The 15765-nt window shown below is 48.7% G+C and overlaps 5 protein-coding genes across 5 annotated transcripts; 4 read left to right on the top strand and 1 right to left on the bottom strand.

Moving 5' to 3' along the window:
• Window positions 1–3620: 3620 nt before the first annotated feature.
• Window positions 3621–5800, top strand: EDB82DRAFT_84884 (Clr5 domain-containing protein). The gene is made up of 2 exons (XM_025728855.2): window positions 3621–3946; window positions 4025–5800. Exons 1-2 carry the CDS (start codon window positions 3747–3749, stop codon window positions 5403–5405), a joined length of 1581 nt encoding a protein of 526 aa, XP_025588555.2. The 5' UTR covers window positions 3621–3746; the 3' UTR covers window positions 5406–5800.
• Window position 5801: 1 nt separating this feature from the next.
• EDB82DRAFT_84885 (DnaJ domain-containing protein) lies at window positions 5802–6906 on the top strand. Its single transcript, XM_025728866.2, has 3 exons — window positions 5802–6010; window positions 6071–6131; window positions 6187–6906. The coding sequence occupies exons 1-3, from the start codon at window positions 5983–5985 to the stop codon at window positions 6803–6805; spliced, it is 708 nt and encodes a 235-aa protein (XP_025588556.1). The 5' UTR covers window positions 5802–5982; the 3' UTR covers window positions 6806–6906.
• An 894-nt stretch (window positions 6907–7800) lies between these two features.
• EDB82DRAFT_422780 (uncharacterized protein) lies at window positions 7801–8566 on the bottom strand (the record flags this gene model as incomplete). The annotated part of the gene is made up of 3 exons (XM_065607622.1): window positions 7801–8076; window positions 8129–8431; window positions 8486–8566. The coding sequence occupies 3 exons, from the start codon at window positions 8564–8566 to the stop codon at window positions 7801–7803; spliced, it is 660 nt and encodes a 219-aa protein (XP_065465805.1).
• A 436-nt stretch (window positions 8567–9002) lies between these two features.
• Window positions 9003–9860, top strand: EDB82DRAFT_84683 (60S ribosomal protein uL5). The gene is made up of 3 exons (XM_025728889.2): window positions 9003–9241; window positions 9306–9388; window positions 9441–9860. The coding sequence occupies exons 1-3, from the start codon at window positions 9097–9099 to the stop codon at window positions 9732–9734; spliced, it is 522 nt and encodes a 173-aa protein (XP_025588558.1). The 5' UTR covers window positions 9003–9096; the 3' UTR covers window positions 9735–9860.
• Window positions 9861–11561: 1701 nt separating this feature from the next.
• Window positions 11562–14412, top strand: EDB82DRAFT_490315 (P-loop containing nucleoside triphosphate hydrolase protein). The gene is made up of 8 exons (XM_025728900.2): window positions 11562–11790; window positions 12013–12170; window positions 12313–12369; window positions 12431–12551; window positions 12610–13087; window positions 13143–13349; window positions 13403–13704; window positions 13762–14412. The coding sequence occupies exons 1-8, from the start codon at window positions 11719–11721 to the stop codon at window positions 14023–14025; spliced, it is 1659 nt and encodes a 552-aa protein (XP_025588559.1). The 5' UTR covers window positions 11562–11718; the 3' UTR covers window positions 14026–14412.
• The last annotated feature ends 1353 nt before the right edge of the window (window positions 14413–15765 follow it).

Below are 15765 nucleotides of genomic sequence, written 5' to 3'. Positions count from 1 at the left end.
CGATGAGTGGGCAATCTGAAAAGCTACCTTAGTACCTAGGAGGTACTTGCCCACGGCGAAGACTTAACACAGCTGCGGCGAGAGCGGAAATCGAGGAGACAAACACTGCAAACTCTGACCACGTCGCTGAAACCCCCTCTCCTATCAAAATCATATCCTAGTGACTCTAGAAAGAATGGCTACGGGGAGGATCCGTAGTATTTCGAGAGATAAAGTGGTTTTCTTTGTGCACCCCAACACCCCTGAGTCCACTACTGAGTGCATGTTCGCCAGTGCGGGTCGATCATCCGCGATTCGAGCGCGAGAAGAGTAAACACTAGCGGTTGTAAATCGTCTTGAATGTGTCACATCTCTAGTTCTACTAGCACGAGCGACTTAAGCCCGCGGGAAGCTCTTTTAGGTATTACGAGACGAGTTTAACTCGCGGGGCAAGGGGCGGAGACACATGCAGCCACACCAGTGTCAGTTCCTCAACAGTGCCGTGAGGATCTTCGTTATATCCACTAGGCGAACTGAAGTGACGGTGCTTCGATTCTGATTCAACCGGGACAGGAGGGTATCGACAAGTTGCCCTTCCTTGACCAGGCTATCTGCCGAGTGGTGGAACATGGCGCAAGCATACACCCTACCTTGCCTGCCTTACTGGTACCTCAACGGTGGGAGATACCTAACGCGCCGCGTTGAACGTTTAAGGCGCCACTATCCACAAGTCTCGTGTTCTCGAACATTCCCATGATGCTCCTCCACTACGATGAAGGATGTCAAGAGAAAACCATATTCGTGCCCGAACATTATAGGCTTCAGACCCTCTCTGGCAGGAACAAGTACACGGATACAAACCAAGACATTGTCTTGCCAGCTGGAGACTTACCCCTTCTCATCCTTGCCCAGGTGGATTAACACATAGGTTAGCACAGGGATCCTTCACATAATCCTCAACGGCAGAGCACCGAGAAACAACATGAGTCCATTTTTGAATAAGCTTGCGAGATTCCCACAATTTTAGAGTCCTTCCGTGGTCTGCGAGGGATCAAACGCAATAAACTCAAGTCTCGTAGCAGTTAAACAGTAGTGTATGAGGGCTGCAGCTCAACGCTCACCCCTACTTGAGGCACGGTAACGGAACTGCCTCACATACCACGTGTCATTTCCTTTGCAACGAATTCAGCGACTACCCCTCAGAGGCTGAGAACTTTGAACATGAGTGGACTTGAAGGGGGTTCTTTGTATCAGAAGATCAGGAGGATGACGGAGTGAAGTTCAACTGTGACCCCACTAATCATGAATAGAGGCGATTAGAATAATGATTTTACAACATGTTTACAACACCAAAAGGAAACACGAGACGAGCAATGCCAAGACATCCTTCAACAACACATCGATGGGGCGAGCGTATCAGATATCGAGCGTCCTAGAGATCGGGATCCAAACATGATGGTAGTTTCCAGCGCCACAGCATTCAAGAGCAACTAACTCAAACACTTGACTATATCGACAGGCGCTAAGAAATAAGTAAACGGCATCAATGCGAAAATACCGCCGAACGTTGTAGGAAAGAGAAACAGACAGGATTGCCACTTTCACATGTAGTGAATGTCAACTTTCATCTTCCCATGTGTAATAGTATACCTAGGCCGGAATGATCGAGGGTCGGGATGTGGGTGCAATCCCGGTTGTCTTCTCGGCCGATTCTGGCTATACACAGGCGGCTCTAACCTCGTCTGGGCCAAGGATGCGAGCTGTGCGTGTGTTGAGTGCCTGAGCCTGTGAAATTTGCAATGACTTACGTTTGGGAATTTAGGATTATGTCCAGAGCCTACCTAAGCTAACGGGGGTACAGTTACTAGGGGAAGGCTAGGAGTGGTGGGTTCGGTTAGGTCACTGGCAGCATCCGAAATGAAAAGAAAAAGCTTGGTATCCGGTAGTGTTGGTAGGTGGCGCACGGCATACAAATGCACATGAACGGAACGTGGATGGCGTTTTCGAGAAGACGCTGTACCTATCATGGAAGTTTGAAGAGGGTGCAGCACAGACACACAGTTGTCTCGTCGGTAGATGATGATGGCTAGGGCCGAATGCAACTGTCCATCCTATTTGGGATCGGTGAGTGGCGACTATTGGTTACGCTACGAAGGCACTAGCTGGTGTCATGGAATCGTTAATGAATTGCCAATAAAAGTTAAGACTTGGCGTTGACACCACTGAACTACAGCGTGCGTACACGCTGTAGACTAGCCTAGCCTCACTAATGTGCGTCTACACGGATTACTGTAAAGGATTGACAGACATGATTGAGTCTTGAACTCTTGGTGAGGCTACTGCTAGCACTTATATTAAGTTTAGTAGAATAAAGACGACACTACTAGGCCTCAAGGGTATATAGTAGCCCTAATTAGCTGGGGATCAGTCGATCATCTTGAACTCGGATTGTACTGCACCCATGAGGACGTTGAAAGTAAAAATAAATAAAAAAGAACTCCGTGGGGTGCTAGATAATTAAGTGTTCGCTGAAATAAACTGGACTTGACTGAACTGAAGATACGACGATCCTTGTTAATACGCTCAACTCCAATTGGCCATATAGACGTCGGAGGCTGGCCGTGCAAAGTGGATTTAGGCTCATCAAAACCTGCAGTAGTAGGCTTGGTATGTCGCACAACTGGACTCGATGGCTTTGAAAATGCAGATGCAGATGCAAATGCAAATGCACACGCAGAAATCGAAATCAGGATATATTAGACTATGGGAGTTCGCCTAAAACGCCACCATCTTTGAGTGTTACGTATAGTTATCATGCAGGCCAGGTTTTGTTGCTGGATAAGAAGAATTAAAGAACAAGACTGAACCCTGGAAAACTGATGTCATAACTGGTGGCTTAAGCCTTGTTGAAAAGTATCGGTTAAGATTAGAATCGAGAAAGGAATACCAACGTGGTCCGACGTTATTCGGGGCGTCGTCCGGTGAGGTCATCACCAAAAGTCGCTTCTCACCCAAACTGGGAATCTTTGTCGCAGCAGCTGAAGATTGCCTGCCCCTGTGGATCCCCCATGTGTCAAACCGTTCCGACTTTTAGTGAATTTCCATATTTTTAAATTCTCCTGTAGTGGAATTGGAATTCGGAACGGGCGCTGGACAACCTACTGTGCCGTTAGTCTACCGATGAGGCTGTCAACTTTGACACCCAACTTTCTACCGCCCACACCAGGAACAAGCACTGAAATCCAACGGATTCGAGACCAGAAAGCATGCCAATTTGACTTCGGAACCTACCCGGAACAAGCCTAGATCAAACCCAACATGCAGGGAACTCCACTATCCAATCAGATGAAATTGACCCCAAGTCTTGTAAACGGCTTCTATCTGCCGGGACTTGAAGACTAAAAGAAACACACGAGGCGTACTTGACAAGTTAAGTTCCCGTTCGCCATGCACATCAAAGAAACGGTCCGGCATGCCGATGCCGATATCGATATCAATATCCTTACACGGATGACATACAGCTACAGTTACTTACTGCCACACTTACAGCCATTGATTCTTGGCTGCTCAAGCTCAAAGCTATTTCCATGCGCACGGGTTATCCGTAAATCCTATTCACATCACTACCGCCGTTACGGTACACTACCTATTACAGTCGCTGATCTACCCGGTTAACCCCTGCAACTCTCTTGCCCTGGGTTCGGGTTCGATCCCAAATCTATCACTGCACCCAAATTCTATCCCACTTCGCTTCATGGTACAACATCATGTCCTCCAGTCTGCCAGTCCTGGCTCCCCGGCTTCCGGGCTGTCCGCCACCGGTGGATGACAGGACATACACAAAAGAGCACTCTGAAGATGAGTGGGAGTCCATGCGTGAAATCATCAAGAAGCTTTACATCGAAGACAACAGGAAGCTAAACGAGACCATGGCCATTCTGCAGGCGAGATATGGTTTTGCAGCAACGTGAGTGGGATAGCTAATTCTCCCTTCCCCAGAAATGACCCGAGGGGTTGGAAAGAAAAGCTGATTCGTGGTTCAAAGAGAACAGATGTTTAAGAAGCGTCTAAAGAAATGGAACTTGAGAAAACGTACCTATCGAAAAGGTACATCTAATAATTCTGCAGCGCCCACTCCTGTAGCAGAGGTCGAGATGGACACGCAGGTAAAGATGGAGATGGACACAGAAACAAGAGCCGAAACAGAGGACACTGAGACAACATTTGAACATTCTGGTACAAGTACTGTCGATGACTATGACTCCTCTTCGTCTTCATCTTCAACATCACCAGAAGAGCACCAAGATCAAGAAGACACAAGCATGGCAATGACCCTGGTGCGGCCTTCAAATACAGGGTCATACGCCAATCTCGAGCAAGTCCTCGGCAGCGTCTTCAATTGGAGTCAGTCCAAGTTAGAATTCCTCCCCAACATATCAGATCCCATGTCCGCGTACCTGGCAAACCCAAACTCACCCCCTATTCAGGACAGCCGCACAATGTACCGGATTTTTGAGCTCGTTTTCGACCTCTGGTACCATGGCAAGGGAGATCTTGCGGGGATGGCTGCACGACGAGGGTTCTACGTACTCGAGTTCGTTCTAAGCGAGGACCACCCCGACCTAATCTGGCACGTACTAGATACGATCTTCGATATGGTGGACAGGGGGCATCTTCAACTCATGGGCCTGTTTGTGGAACATGCGACAGTGCTTGCAAAACGACAGCTTCCCGCCCAGCATCCTCTCCTTCTCATCCTCCAACAACTACGAAATGTCGATTACCACTCGGACGAGGGGCGGAGTTACCTGTGCCACTTACTACGCCAAGCCTGGCTACGAAACGTCGATCTTTTGGGGCAATACATCGAAACGTCAGATTCACATCGGCTTTGGCTTTACGAACAACTAATATGGGATGGAAGGACACGGCTGCGCAAAGGAAGCGAGCTAGGCAAGAGACAGGAAACCATGTACCAAGCCCTGGAGAGAATGGCTAAAGCGCAGACCCAAACGTCAAAGGCGGTCGATGCGGATTGGTTACGAGTCGAGGCATTGCGACTGGAATTCACACAAATGGATGTCGGCGACAAAGTCAAAGCTGAAGAGCTCGCTGTTAACCTACTCGACCTCACCAGAACTGATTCAGGACCCAGGTCCAACGACCGATTTCACGCCTACGCATGCAAGATGCTGGCTCGAGTGCAGGAAGCGAAGAAAGATTGGGCCATGGCCGAACAAAACCTAAAGCATGCCATATCTAAGAGAGAGTTAGCGCATGGTGGCGACAACAACTTGCGCGTCATTCGTGACATGTGGGTGCTAGCAGCGCATTACCAGAAAGCTGGACGAGTAGCGGATGCCAATAACATCACGGCTGATGCTTTGTCAAGAGCACAGAGGTTTTTGGAGCAAGGGATGGAATGAAGCATCTGTCATACAAAAAAGCCACCGGGGAATTCCATGTAAACGCATATACGGACGGATTTGGAGAAAGAATACGACTTGTTGGTTGGCTGAATATAGTATGACACGGAGATAAACCGGGAACAAATCATGTCTCGGGTTGAACCTTTTTGCATATCACCAAGATCTTTTTTCTCTCTTTTCTTGTAATTGTCAAAGGGGAAGGCATAGCGAGGGGGGCTGTATATGTATCTGCCATCTTCCTTTGAGAAGATAATATTGGTTGGAGTTCTAGTTTGAGATACCCAACGTTTAGATATGGAAACAAGTTACTTGATTGGATCGCCACACTTTTGTCTAGCACCGCCACAATGACGTCGACACTTCCGCCCTGGGGTTGGGACAGTTTGAGGACTTTGATTCACAAGCACCGCCTCTATCTCTCACTCGTATCTGCAAATACAAGCATTCCTACTTTACCTGTCAACATACAATTTGGCATCTCCATCTTGACGAAAAGCGTACAAATTTCGTTCGCTACAAGCCCCTCCTCTGGCTCCTTACCGTTGCAACCTATTCCCCATCGCACTAAGCCATCATGGCTTCTGGAGCTCCCCCCAACTACTGTATGTTCCCATCATGACCCCACTAGATGTAAATGTGACAGCTAACCAAGATCTGCTCAGATGCTATCCTTGAAGTAAATGAGAATGCAAGTACACAACAGATTCGAGATGCCTACAAGCGGTATGACTCTAGCAACATGAATAAGACTGGTGATATCACTAACACATGTCAACAGCGCTGCTTTAAAGACGCATCCTGACCGTGTCGCTGGTGATTCCCCAGAGCGAGCCGAGCGGACTCGCAAGTTCCAGCTCGTTAACGATGCCTACTTCACCCTCTCCGAGCCCACACGCCGTCGTGAGTACGACGCCCAGCGCAAGCTCTTCAATACTGGCACCACCCCCACAGATCCCTTCGATGACATCCCCGAGACAGAAACCGAGGGCGGGGCTGGACCACGCCAGAGCCCATACTCATGGGCATGGAACTTCTTCACCAACCAAGCCACAGGGGGTCAACCCCCTCAGGACCGTGGACAGACCGAGAATGCGCAGTTCGGTGATGTGTTTGAGGAGATGATGCGCGAGGAGGGCATGGCCGAGGGCGGGGATAACCACCCTACCGGCAGATTCTGGAGTATGCTGGGTGGTGCTAGTGGTGGCGCCCTAGGCTTTATCGTTGCCAACGTGCCAGGTCTCGTTGCGGGCGCCGTGGCAGGAAACAGGTTGGGAGCTGTTCGTGACGCCAAGGGGAAGAGCGTGTACTCTGTGTTCCAGGAACTTCCTCAGAACGACAAGTCAAGACTGCTCAGCCAGTTGGCTGCCAAGGTGTTTAGTCACGCTGTCGGTATTTGAAATCGAAAAGACGAGATATAGGTTAGGTCGGGTTTGTTGGGCGTTCTGGGAGTTAGTTTGATATGGGATTGAGCGGGACGAAACGAGTGAAGGACATACCTAGGTAGCTTTCCGGGAATACACGTGTCGTAGTCGAAAACAAGGAATATGTGTTGTTGATATGTTGTCATTAGGACTTGATCACACTGCCACAGCAGACAATTACAATGATACACCCTGACTAGCATCGACATCTACGTATATCAATATGACCAATACAACGTCGCTGTTAATCTGAAGAATGAAGTGACAGACTTGCAGATCAGCAAGCCAGCACTTTTCCCATGCCTGCTCCCCAGGGTACCAGAAAAGTTGGCCACTGGGAGTATAAGAGACGAAATAATAAGCTAGTTTATGCTATTTAGACTAGATGTTTAGGCTATTTGTTTCTGCACCTAGGTAGAAATCGACTTTCTATAACACACTGGCTGCTGCTCGACTTGCTACGAGTTACTGGTTTTGATGGTGCCTCCAGACTTCCTTACGTGTTGGGTCTATAAAACATCACAACTGTTAAAGTCTTCTTGATGCTGACGGACCGAAGTAGAATTCGGCCTTGGGAGATGATTTATAGACTGTTCAATTTAACTTGAACCTTTGTAAGCTATTGTGGCAACGAATGCACCATGATATTTCAACACCATCAATTCATAGCCTTTGAAGCGGCTGATTACCCTATAAACGCAAACCACTTCTAGTCCAATGCACCATCATGCGCCTCAAGTGCTCCGTAATAAAGTTCTTGGCGAGCTTGTTAACACTGATGAGGATGGTAGAGTGCCATGAAGAAATTTCACATACATTTTTGTATGACCCAAACTCAAAATATCGACATTTGCTTCCGGCATTCATGGTCCTGCGGTCCGGCGGACAGGCAAGACATTCTCAGTCTTGTAACCGACATCCTAGCTTGTAGGACCAGTAGAATTACCCTAGTTATCCAGCGTCTACATAACCTATCTTCGGGGAGGAGGCTGGAACCCAGGAGGTGGGGGACCACCCGGGTTGAAACCAGGAGGAGGGAACTGAGCGCCTCCGGGGAAGCCAGCAGGAGGAGGGAAGTTTCCAGGGAAGCCGGGGGGAGGAGCTTGGATATGGTTAGAAACTTTGTGAGTGTATCGGGATGTAGTAAACTTACCACCACGACCACCAGGACCTGGGAATCCAGGAGCACCTCCAGGGAAACCGGGGAAACCAGGAGGGGGAGCGCCACCAACGCCAGCAGCAGGACCCTAGTAATTGTTAGTATTGATGGTGACTTCTCAAGAGAATAGGGGTACACACAGCCAGAGAAGGAGGGGCCGCTCCTCGGCCAGCAGGTCGGGCAACACCGGGACCAGCAGCCAGAGCAGAAGAGATACCGCCAGGCGCACTCTTTCCAAGTCGGGCACTGGGGTCAGCGGGAGGAGGCGACTCAACGGAGAGGGAGATGATGTGAGCGCCTCGAACGATTGTGAGACCAAGGGTTCGCTTTTCCTCAGACTCGACGAGGGAAGCTGAGCCACTTGCGCCAGGGGCAGCGGGCTTGTTCTGCTTGCGCTTGACGCGTCGGAACTCTTCGGTATCGGCAAGGACGAGGTTCATGTGCTAGGTTCCAGTTAGCTTGGGTGATGATGGTGATGATAGAGAAAGATGTTGTACCTTATCGAAAGCAAGCATCTGACCGGTCATTGCTCGTCCATCGTTGAGGGTGACTCGCATGCGCCAGTTGATCTGTTCCATCCAGTCAGCCTTGTCACTCCATCGCAGAGACATGATATCGACGTCGCATGCGCGTTGGGGGTATACGTACGTAACCAGCCTAAAAGAAGAAAGCGATTAGCTATGAACAACAAGCAGTTTTCAAGACGCGTGGAGAATTGAGGGGTGATCATACCATCTTTCCTTGTTTGTTCGACATTTTGGCGGTGTTTGTGAGAACTTGCTGATGCAGTTGCTCAATGTTTCAAAAATTGGTGTTGTATCGCGGTAAGTTTGCGCGCGATCGCAACAACCTTCAATGCCTGGAGCTCTGAAGGTGAGTTATGATGTCCAAAATTTGCGGAGCCTGATGCGGAAGGCTGAAAGGTACACCGACAATGTACACATACTGCACTAGCCCTTTCTGAGGTAGCTCAGACCCACTCGACCCCCGCTCGCTAAAGGGCAGAGAAACCCTCAAATATTTACCACTCACAAAATCTGAAATCTTCTCTTGCAACCTTTGCGATCCCCGACAACTCCAATCACCAGGTCGACTAATAACAGCAGCCATGGCTTCCGAGAAGGCAAACAACCCCATGCGGGAGCTGAAGATTCAGAAGCTCGTTCTGAACATCTCCGTCGGAGAGTCTGGTGACAGACTTACTCGAGCGGCGAAGGTCCTAGAACAACTTTCTGGCCAAACCCCCGTCTACAGTGAGTTTTATCTAATTTTCCAACATGGTGATGCAATTCCATCTGACTGAATTTTCCTCTAAAGGCAAGGCCCGTTACACTGTCCGAACTTTCGGTATCCGACGTAACGAAAAGATTGCTGTTCACGTTACCGTCCGAGGCCCCAAGGTAAATACACAAAAATTAAATCCTCAAAAAATCGAGACTAACAAATCCCAAGGCTGAGGAGATTCTCGAGCGTGGTCTCAAGGTCAAGGAGTACGAGCTCCGCAAGCGCAACTTCTCCGAGACTGGCAACTTCGGCTTCGGTATCAGCGAGCACATCGATCTCGGTATCAAGTACGACCCCTCCATCGGTATCTACGGCATGGACTTCTACTGCTGCATGACCCGACCTGGTGAGCGCGTCACCCGCCGCCGCCGAACAAAGTCCAAGATCGGTGCCTCTCACCGCATCAAGCGCGAGGAGACCGTCAAGTGGTTCAAGTCTCGCTTCGATGGTATTGTCCGATAAACGGTTGAAAAGGAAAATGGTTATTTGAATTTACGGACTGGTCACGGCGAACATTAGGGGGAAAACTCACATGGGGCTTGTATTTTCTGTTGCCATTGCTGCATCAGCTCGACTCTTTTAGTCGAGCCACGGCCTGAGAGACCGACCGGCACTCTGCCGGCTTTCCGATATTCACTCACTCTGAATGTGACATCTGCCATCAATCGTTAGATCATTGGTACTTTGTCTACTTGGCCTCTCGTCTGTTTACGTCTACGTGAGACGATATAAACATGTCCTTTGGGACTTTGATGCATCACTCTTTGCATGTCTGATGTTGCTCAACTGAGTAGCATCAGCTCTCGTCCCATCAATACGTGAAGTCGTGAACGTTGTAATATGTTGAATAGTTGCCCTTGTGTGATTGATATCACTCCTACCAGTAAGCCTGAGCAAGTCTATTTGTCTGTCTATTTCGACTGACAAAACTCTTGCCCGATGTCTGGCAGCAGATTGCTTGACCGAGAAATCGGCAAAGGCCAGTGGCGCAAGTCAACCTCGACATTCTCTATGATGTGGGAATAAGGCCGCTCGATGAGTCCTACCTTTTGTGACAAAGGTTTAGACTTTCAAAGCCAAAACCATCAAATTCTTTATGATGACGGATTAGCAGAATTTCATAAATACCGTCATGTGTTTATGATAGTTTCATAAGTATATTATGAGCTCCAAAAGTGTACATAACGAGATTGAGGTTCACACATTGTCTCACAGATTGAAGAGAAAGCGATAGTCTCGTTTGAAACTTCTGCGATCTTAAAGTTGATCGCACGTCTATTTTAATTGTAAAAATCAGTTAATTATACAGAATCCAGACCAAATACGACGAATCTCTTTGAAGCACCATTTCACCTGGTATGATACTGGGCAAGGCTTTCAGTTTCGCACAAACATTAGCCGCCGCAGTGCTGTGTGACACTATGGATGCTCTAAATCAATAGGAGCTACACCATCGTCGCGAAAAAAGATGTCAATCAAACATGCCATGGATCAATTGCACCAGTGGAGATGCACCCCAGATTAACGGTATCTGATATCTCGGGGGACACGGGAGTCCGTCATCGGATAGGATTTTAAGATAGCAAGGCAACCAGGACAAAATATTGATAACTAGGTGGGATTAATCTCAGCCAGGAAATCCGCGGAGCAAGGCTGGAGAGGAAAAAGGTTCTCGATCTTGAGTCATGGAAGCTTACGATTGATTAATTGATGAGCGTAATAAAGCCCGCCTCTGTTAGCTTGGCCTTGGTTATAACTTGTGCAGTGTCTTTCCAGCGTTGATTGCTGTACTGTAAGCCTGTTCTCTCGCTGGTCCGGAGCCGGTCACCAGGTCAGCGTAAAACCCCACCACGAAAATGAGAAGCTCTTTGGGCCAAATCTGTGCTGACATTGGCCCGCAGCTCCATTAGAATGTGAAACCGCATATCTCAGGCATAAACTGTTGGCACGTACCCGGGTAATACCGATCGTTCGGCGGTACGGGAGGTCAATGAGATGTATGTAAAGTCGGCTAGTGAACACGAAAGAGGGTATTTGGTATTCAGGGTTTAAGGATCGGATCAATTGATAGGCACAAGAGACACCTGCGGCAACTCTCATACTCTAAACTCTTGAGATTATCCCCGATTTGACGAATTAGACAGAATGTCAGCTCGGTGGGTGAAATGGAAGCTCCGAAATAAAGGCGGCAGGAGGCTAATAAATTGTTAAGGCTACGTCGGAATATCCAGGCAAAAACGCGCATCGAGGTCTGATTGGCTATTCGGAGCACCTTGACCCCACTTCATTCCTCAGAACAGACTCTGCTCTCCATCACCACCCTCCTCAAAAATCTCCATTTGCTCTCCTGTAAAGGCAGCACCGCACCCCAATCTCCCCTCCTCCCAATTGCACCCGGCTGCAATTGCTCTCCTTTCATCTCCAAAACCTCCCGTATACCTCTAATATGTTCCGGAACGCCCTTCGACAGTCGACGCGCGCCGTCGGCGCTGTCTCTGCCGCTGGCAGGGTCGCTGCTGTAAGTTAAAACATGCTCTTCCGAGCCCCGAATCGACAATCCCATCGACCAGCGCTCCCCAGCATCATGCATCCATCGACTATTTACCCCACGAGCTCAATTGATTAGTTGGATTGCCTTTTCAACTGGATTACGAGCTTTTTTGAGCTATTTGGGGCCGCTGTCGCTGTCGACTTGTCGAGGACTTTTTCGGGCTTCGGCTAACCTGTTTTTCACCACCAGCTCCGAAATGCCGCACCCGCCTCCATCAACGCCGCTCGATTCTACGCCTCCGACGCCAAGGCTTCTCCCACCGAGGTCTCTTCCATCCTCGAGCAGCGAATTCGTGGTGTCCAGGAGGAGTCCAACCTCGCTGAGACTGGCCGTGTCCTTTCCGTCGGGTATGTGGATCTACACTGGGAGCAACCGGAGCAAGGCGAAGCTGGTGCACGATGATCTCAATCAACACCACACCGTCGAACCACCCGGATGCCCTGGACGAATTCAATTGGAATCCCATCAGTGCTGACTACGAATTTACAGTGATGGTATCGCCCGTGTTCACGGTATGGCCAACGTCCAGGCTGAGGAGCTTGTCGAGTACGTACTGAGCAAAATATGGAGCGACTTCGTCATGGGCCCCAAAGCTAACAAACGTCAGGTTCGCCTCCGGTGTTAAGGGAATGTGCATGAACCTCGAGGCCGGCCAGGTCGGTGTTGTGCTGTTCGGTTCCGATCGTCTCGTCAAGGAGGGTGAGACCGTCAAGCGTACCGGTGAGATTGTAAGTCTATCATGCAATATCAACAATAAACAACCGCCCAAGTTAACAACGACCCAAGGTTGATATTCCTGTCGGCCCTGAGATGCTCGGCCGTGTCGTCGACGCTCTCGGTAACCCCATTGACGGCAAGGGTCCCATCAACACCAAGGAGCGACGCCGTGCTCAGCTCAAGGCTCCCGGTATTCTGCCCCGAAAGTCCGTCAACGAGCCCGTCCAGACTGGTCTCAAGTCCATCGACGCCATGGTTCCTATCGGCCGTGGTCAGCGTGAGTTGATCATTGGTGATCGTCAGACTGGTAAGACTGCCGTTGGTCTCGACACCATCCTTAACCAGAAGCGATGGAACGATGGCAACGACGAGAAGAAGAAGCTCTACTGTATCTACGTCGCCGTCGGTCAGAAGCGATCCACCGTCGCCCAGTTCGTCAAGACCCTCGAGGAGAACGACGCCATGAAGTACTCCATCGTCGTCGCTGCCACTGCCTCCGAGGCTGCTCCTCTCCAGTACCTTGCCCCTTTCACCGGTGCCTCCATCGGTAAGTATCTCATGTCTATTCCTCATCTCCCTGATAATTGTTGACACCGAAAAAGGCGAGTGGTTCCGCGACAATGGCAAGCACTCTCTCGTCATCTTCGACGATCTTTCCAAGCAAGCTGTCGCTTACCGACAAATGTCTCTGCTTCTCCGTCGTCCCCCCGGACGTGAGGCTTACCCCGGTGACGTTTTCTACCTCCACTCTCGTCTCCTTGAGCGTGCTGCCAAGATGAACGACAAGCTCGGTGGTGGTTCTATGACCGGTGAGTACCCATCCATCCAACCGACAACTGATGCACATGGCTAACTTAGTCAGCTTTACCCGTGATTGAGACACAGGGCGGTGACGTTTCCGCTTACATTCCTACCAACGTTATTTCCATCACTGATGGTCAGATCTTCTTGGAGGCTGAGCTGTTCTACAAGGGTATCCGACCTGCCATCAACGTCGGTCTTTCCGTCTCTCGTGTCGGTTCCGCTGCCCAGCTTAAGGCCATGAAGCAGGTTGCTGGTTCCCTGAAGCTTTTCTTGGCCCAGTACCGTGAGGTTGCTGCTTTCGCCCAGTTCGGTTCCGATTTGGATGCTGCTACCAAGCAGACCCTCAACCGTGGTGAGCGTGTAAGTTGAAACAAGCTATACAAATATTGGAAATTGAAGATACTGACTATTTTACAGCTTACCGAGCTCCTCAAGCAGAAGCAGTACAGCCCCATGGCTGTTACTGAGATGGTTCCTCTCATCTTCGCTGGTGTTAACGGTTTCCTCGACACCATCCCCGTTAACAAGATTCTTCAGTGGGAGTCCGACTTCCTTGCCCACCTCAAGACCAACGAGACCGAGCTCCTTGCCACCATTGACAAGGAGGGCGCCATCTCCAAGGACACTGAGGCTAAGCTCAAGGACGTCGTCCAGTCCTTCGTCAAGAGCTTCCTCGGTTAAATGTAATCAAAAGCAACTTGTGCGGAGAATAGCGGGGGCCTTTGGGGATGTCGCTGTCTATATCGAATATCTATTGTCGTTTTTCTCTCTTGAGGCGGAGGGAACATGTCGAGGGGTCGCGCCTGGATGGAGCGACGGGAATGAGTTGAGGGAGATTCGCCCGTCGTATTGCCACTTGTAAAATAGAGCACAAAACTCAATGAATGCCCTCGATTCCTTTTGTTCTTGAACTACCTAATGAACATTGCCGTTTCCCAATCTGTCTTGTGATTGTAACATGACCAAAAATCATCTAGGCATTCTTTTTCTTTCACATAGCAGTGTCAAACTTGATCTATATATCACAAGATTATGAAGTAGTTTCAAATGTCTCTTCTGAACGACCAGTACATGATTCTTATTTTTTGTTAACTTTTCAGTCTTTTTGATCTGCAAACAAGGTATATACTTACACGCCATAGGTCTGTGTTAAATACAATTATTTGACAATCACTGTATTTCTACTGCAACTTAATGAAAACATCTTTTAGGAATCCTGGAATAAAACTGACACCCCTACACTAAAAGCTTAGTGACTATTTAGGATAACTTAGATCACAATCATCTAAAGGTGAGCGTTATCTTGATCCCATATCGAGTATTAGTAACATGTGTGACATTTTATCCCGTGTTCTAACACAATTTTCGTATGAACTTGTTTAGTTTGTAATGAATTAAAACTTGAGACAGGATGGTAGGCCTCTCTGGTAGACCATATTGTGCGTCAAAGGCTACAAAGATTTTAAGCAATAGACTTGAAGATGAGGCCAACCAAATTGGTTCCTCCTTATGCATCGACTCGCAATCTAATATCAGCTGTTATTCAGTGTTTTCTTTATTTCACCTAGTAGGCAGTAAGCATTTGGATAGCGTGGAAGAAATATTTTGACAATGTACCTTGGCATCGACACGGCCTTGAATATCAAGCGCTGTATATAAAACCAGTCTTACAGAGTGCCTGCACAATTCCCATGCGGCAATGGAAACCCGCTTGAAGGATAACATTGCCAAAGCTGTGCCGAGCAAACCAAGTTAAACAAACGTAACTCTAGAGTTGCACTTGAACAGGAGGCTCAGATATACTGTGATTACATTCTTAGGCTCCCAGAGTGGCAATCTATGCGAGAAAGATGTGCCAAAGGTCGCCGCAATCTACAACATTCTCTGCTGTTCTCGATTGAAAGAAAAAAAAAAAAAAACCAAATTACTGTTATCGCTCAAGAAGTGCAAAAAGGTCAATAGAGTTGATGAAAACGGTGCTACAATCACAACTAGTCCTTGTTCAAGCACAAACAGTTACAAATCCCGAGATGAAAACAGACCAAGCAAATAAACAATACAGTCATTTTCCCATTCGGAATTAAACTTGTGACTGAGATTGGGGCTAAGGCATTCAATTTTTCAGATGATGTCCTTTTCGGTTTGCCTTGTCTCTATCGTTAACTTCAAGGCTTCAGTCATTCATTGCGTCTCACAAGGCTCTTACATGCGGCCATCAGCACTGCGTCATCCTCGCCAGTCCAGGAACACCCGCCTCTGCTGCAATTCGCTCAAGGTGAGTAACCACCGCGTCCACTGTTCTTTCGAAACCAGTCTGCTCCGCCCACGGTTTCACCCGTGGTTGGTATGTACTCCCACAAGCCCATGTGATTACGATACCTTGGCGGACGCGCAGCTCAAGACTTGTAAGTGTATGCTATG

Source organism: Fusarium venenatum (genome assembly GCF_020744135.1).
Source record: "Fusarium venenatum strain MPI-CAGE-CH-0201 chromosome Unknown EDB82scaffold_1, whole genome shotgun sequence".
NCBI lineage: Eukaryota > Fungi > Ascomycota > Sordariomycetes > Hypocreales > Nectriaceae > Fusarium > Fusarium venenatum.
The sequence above is the reverse complement of the archived record's forward strand: the minus strand, read 5'-3'. Positions and strand labels throughout refer to the sequence as shown.

Coding starts and splice junctions, on each gene's coding strand:
- EDB82DRAFT_84884 (XM_025728855.2), top strand. CDS start 3,747: ATGTCCTCCAGTCTGCCAGTCCTGGCTCCCCGGCTTCCGGGCTGTCCG. Junction 3,947..4,024: donor AGATATGGTTTTGCAGCAAC/GTGAGTGGGATA, acceptor CGTGGTTCAAAG/AGAACAGATGTTTAAGAAGC.
- EDB82DRAFT_84885 (XM_025728866.2), top strand. CDS start 5,983: ATGGCTTCTGGAGCTCCCCCCAACTACT. Junction 6,011..6,070: donor TGGAGCTCCCCCCAACTACT/GTATGTTCCCAT, acceptor AGATCTGCTCAG/ATGCTATCCTTGAAGTAAAT. Junction 6,132..6,186: donor ATTCGAGATGCCTACAAGCG/GTATGACTCTAG, acceptor ACATGTCAACAG/CGCTGCTTTAAAGACGCATC.
- EDB82DRAFT_84683 (XM_025728889.2), top strand. CDS start 9,097: ATGGCTTCCGAGAAGGCAAACAACCCCATGCGGGAGCTGAAGATTCAG. Junction 9,242..9,305: donor TGGCCAAACCCCCGTCTACA/GTGAGTTTTATC, acceptor TTTCCTCTAAAG/GCAAGGCCCGTTACACTGTC. Junction 9,389..9,440: donor TTACCGTCCGAGGCCCCAAG/GTAAATACACAA, acceptor ACAAATCCCAAG/GCTGAGGAGATTCTCGAGCG.
- EDB82DRAFT_490315 (XM_025728900.2), top strand. CDS start 11,719: ATGTTCCGGAACGCCCTTCGACAGTCGACGCGCGCCGTCGGCGCTGTC. Junction 12,552..12,609: donor TCAAGCGTACCGGTGAGATT/GTAAGTCTATCA, acceptor CAACGACCCAAG/GTTGATATTCCTGTCGGCCC. Junction 13,088..13,142: donor TTTCACCGGTGCCTCCATCG/GTAAGTATCTCA, acceptor ACACCGAAAAAG/GCGAGTGGTTCCGCGACAAT.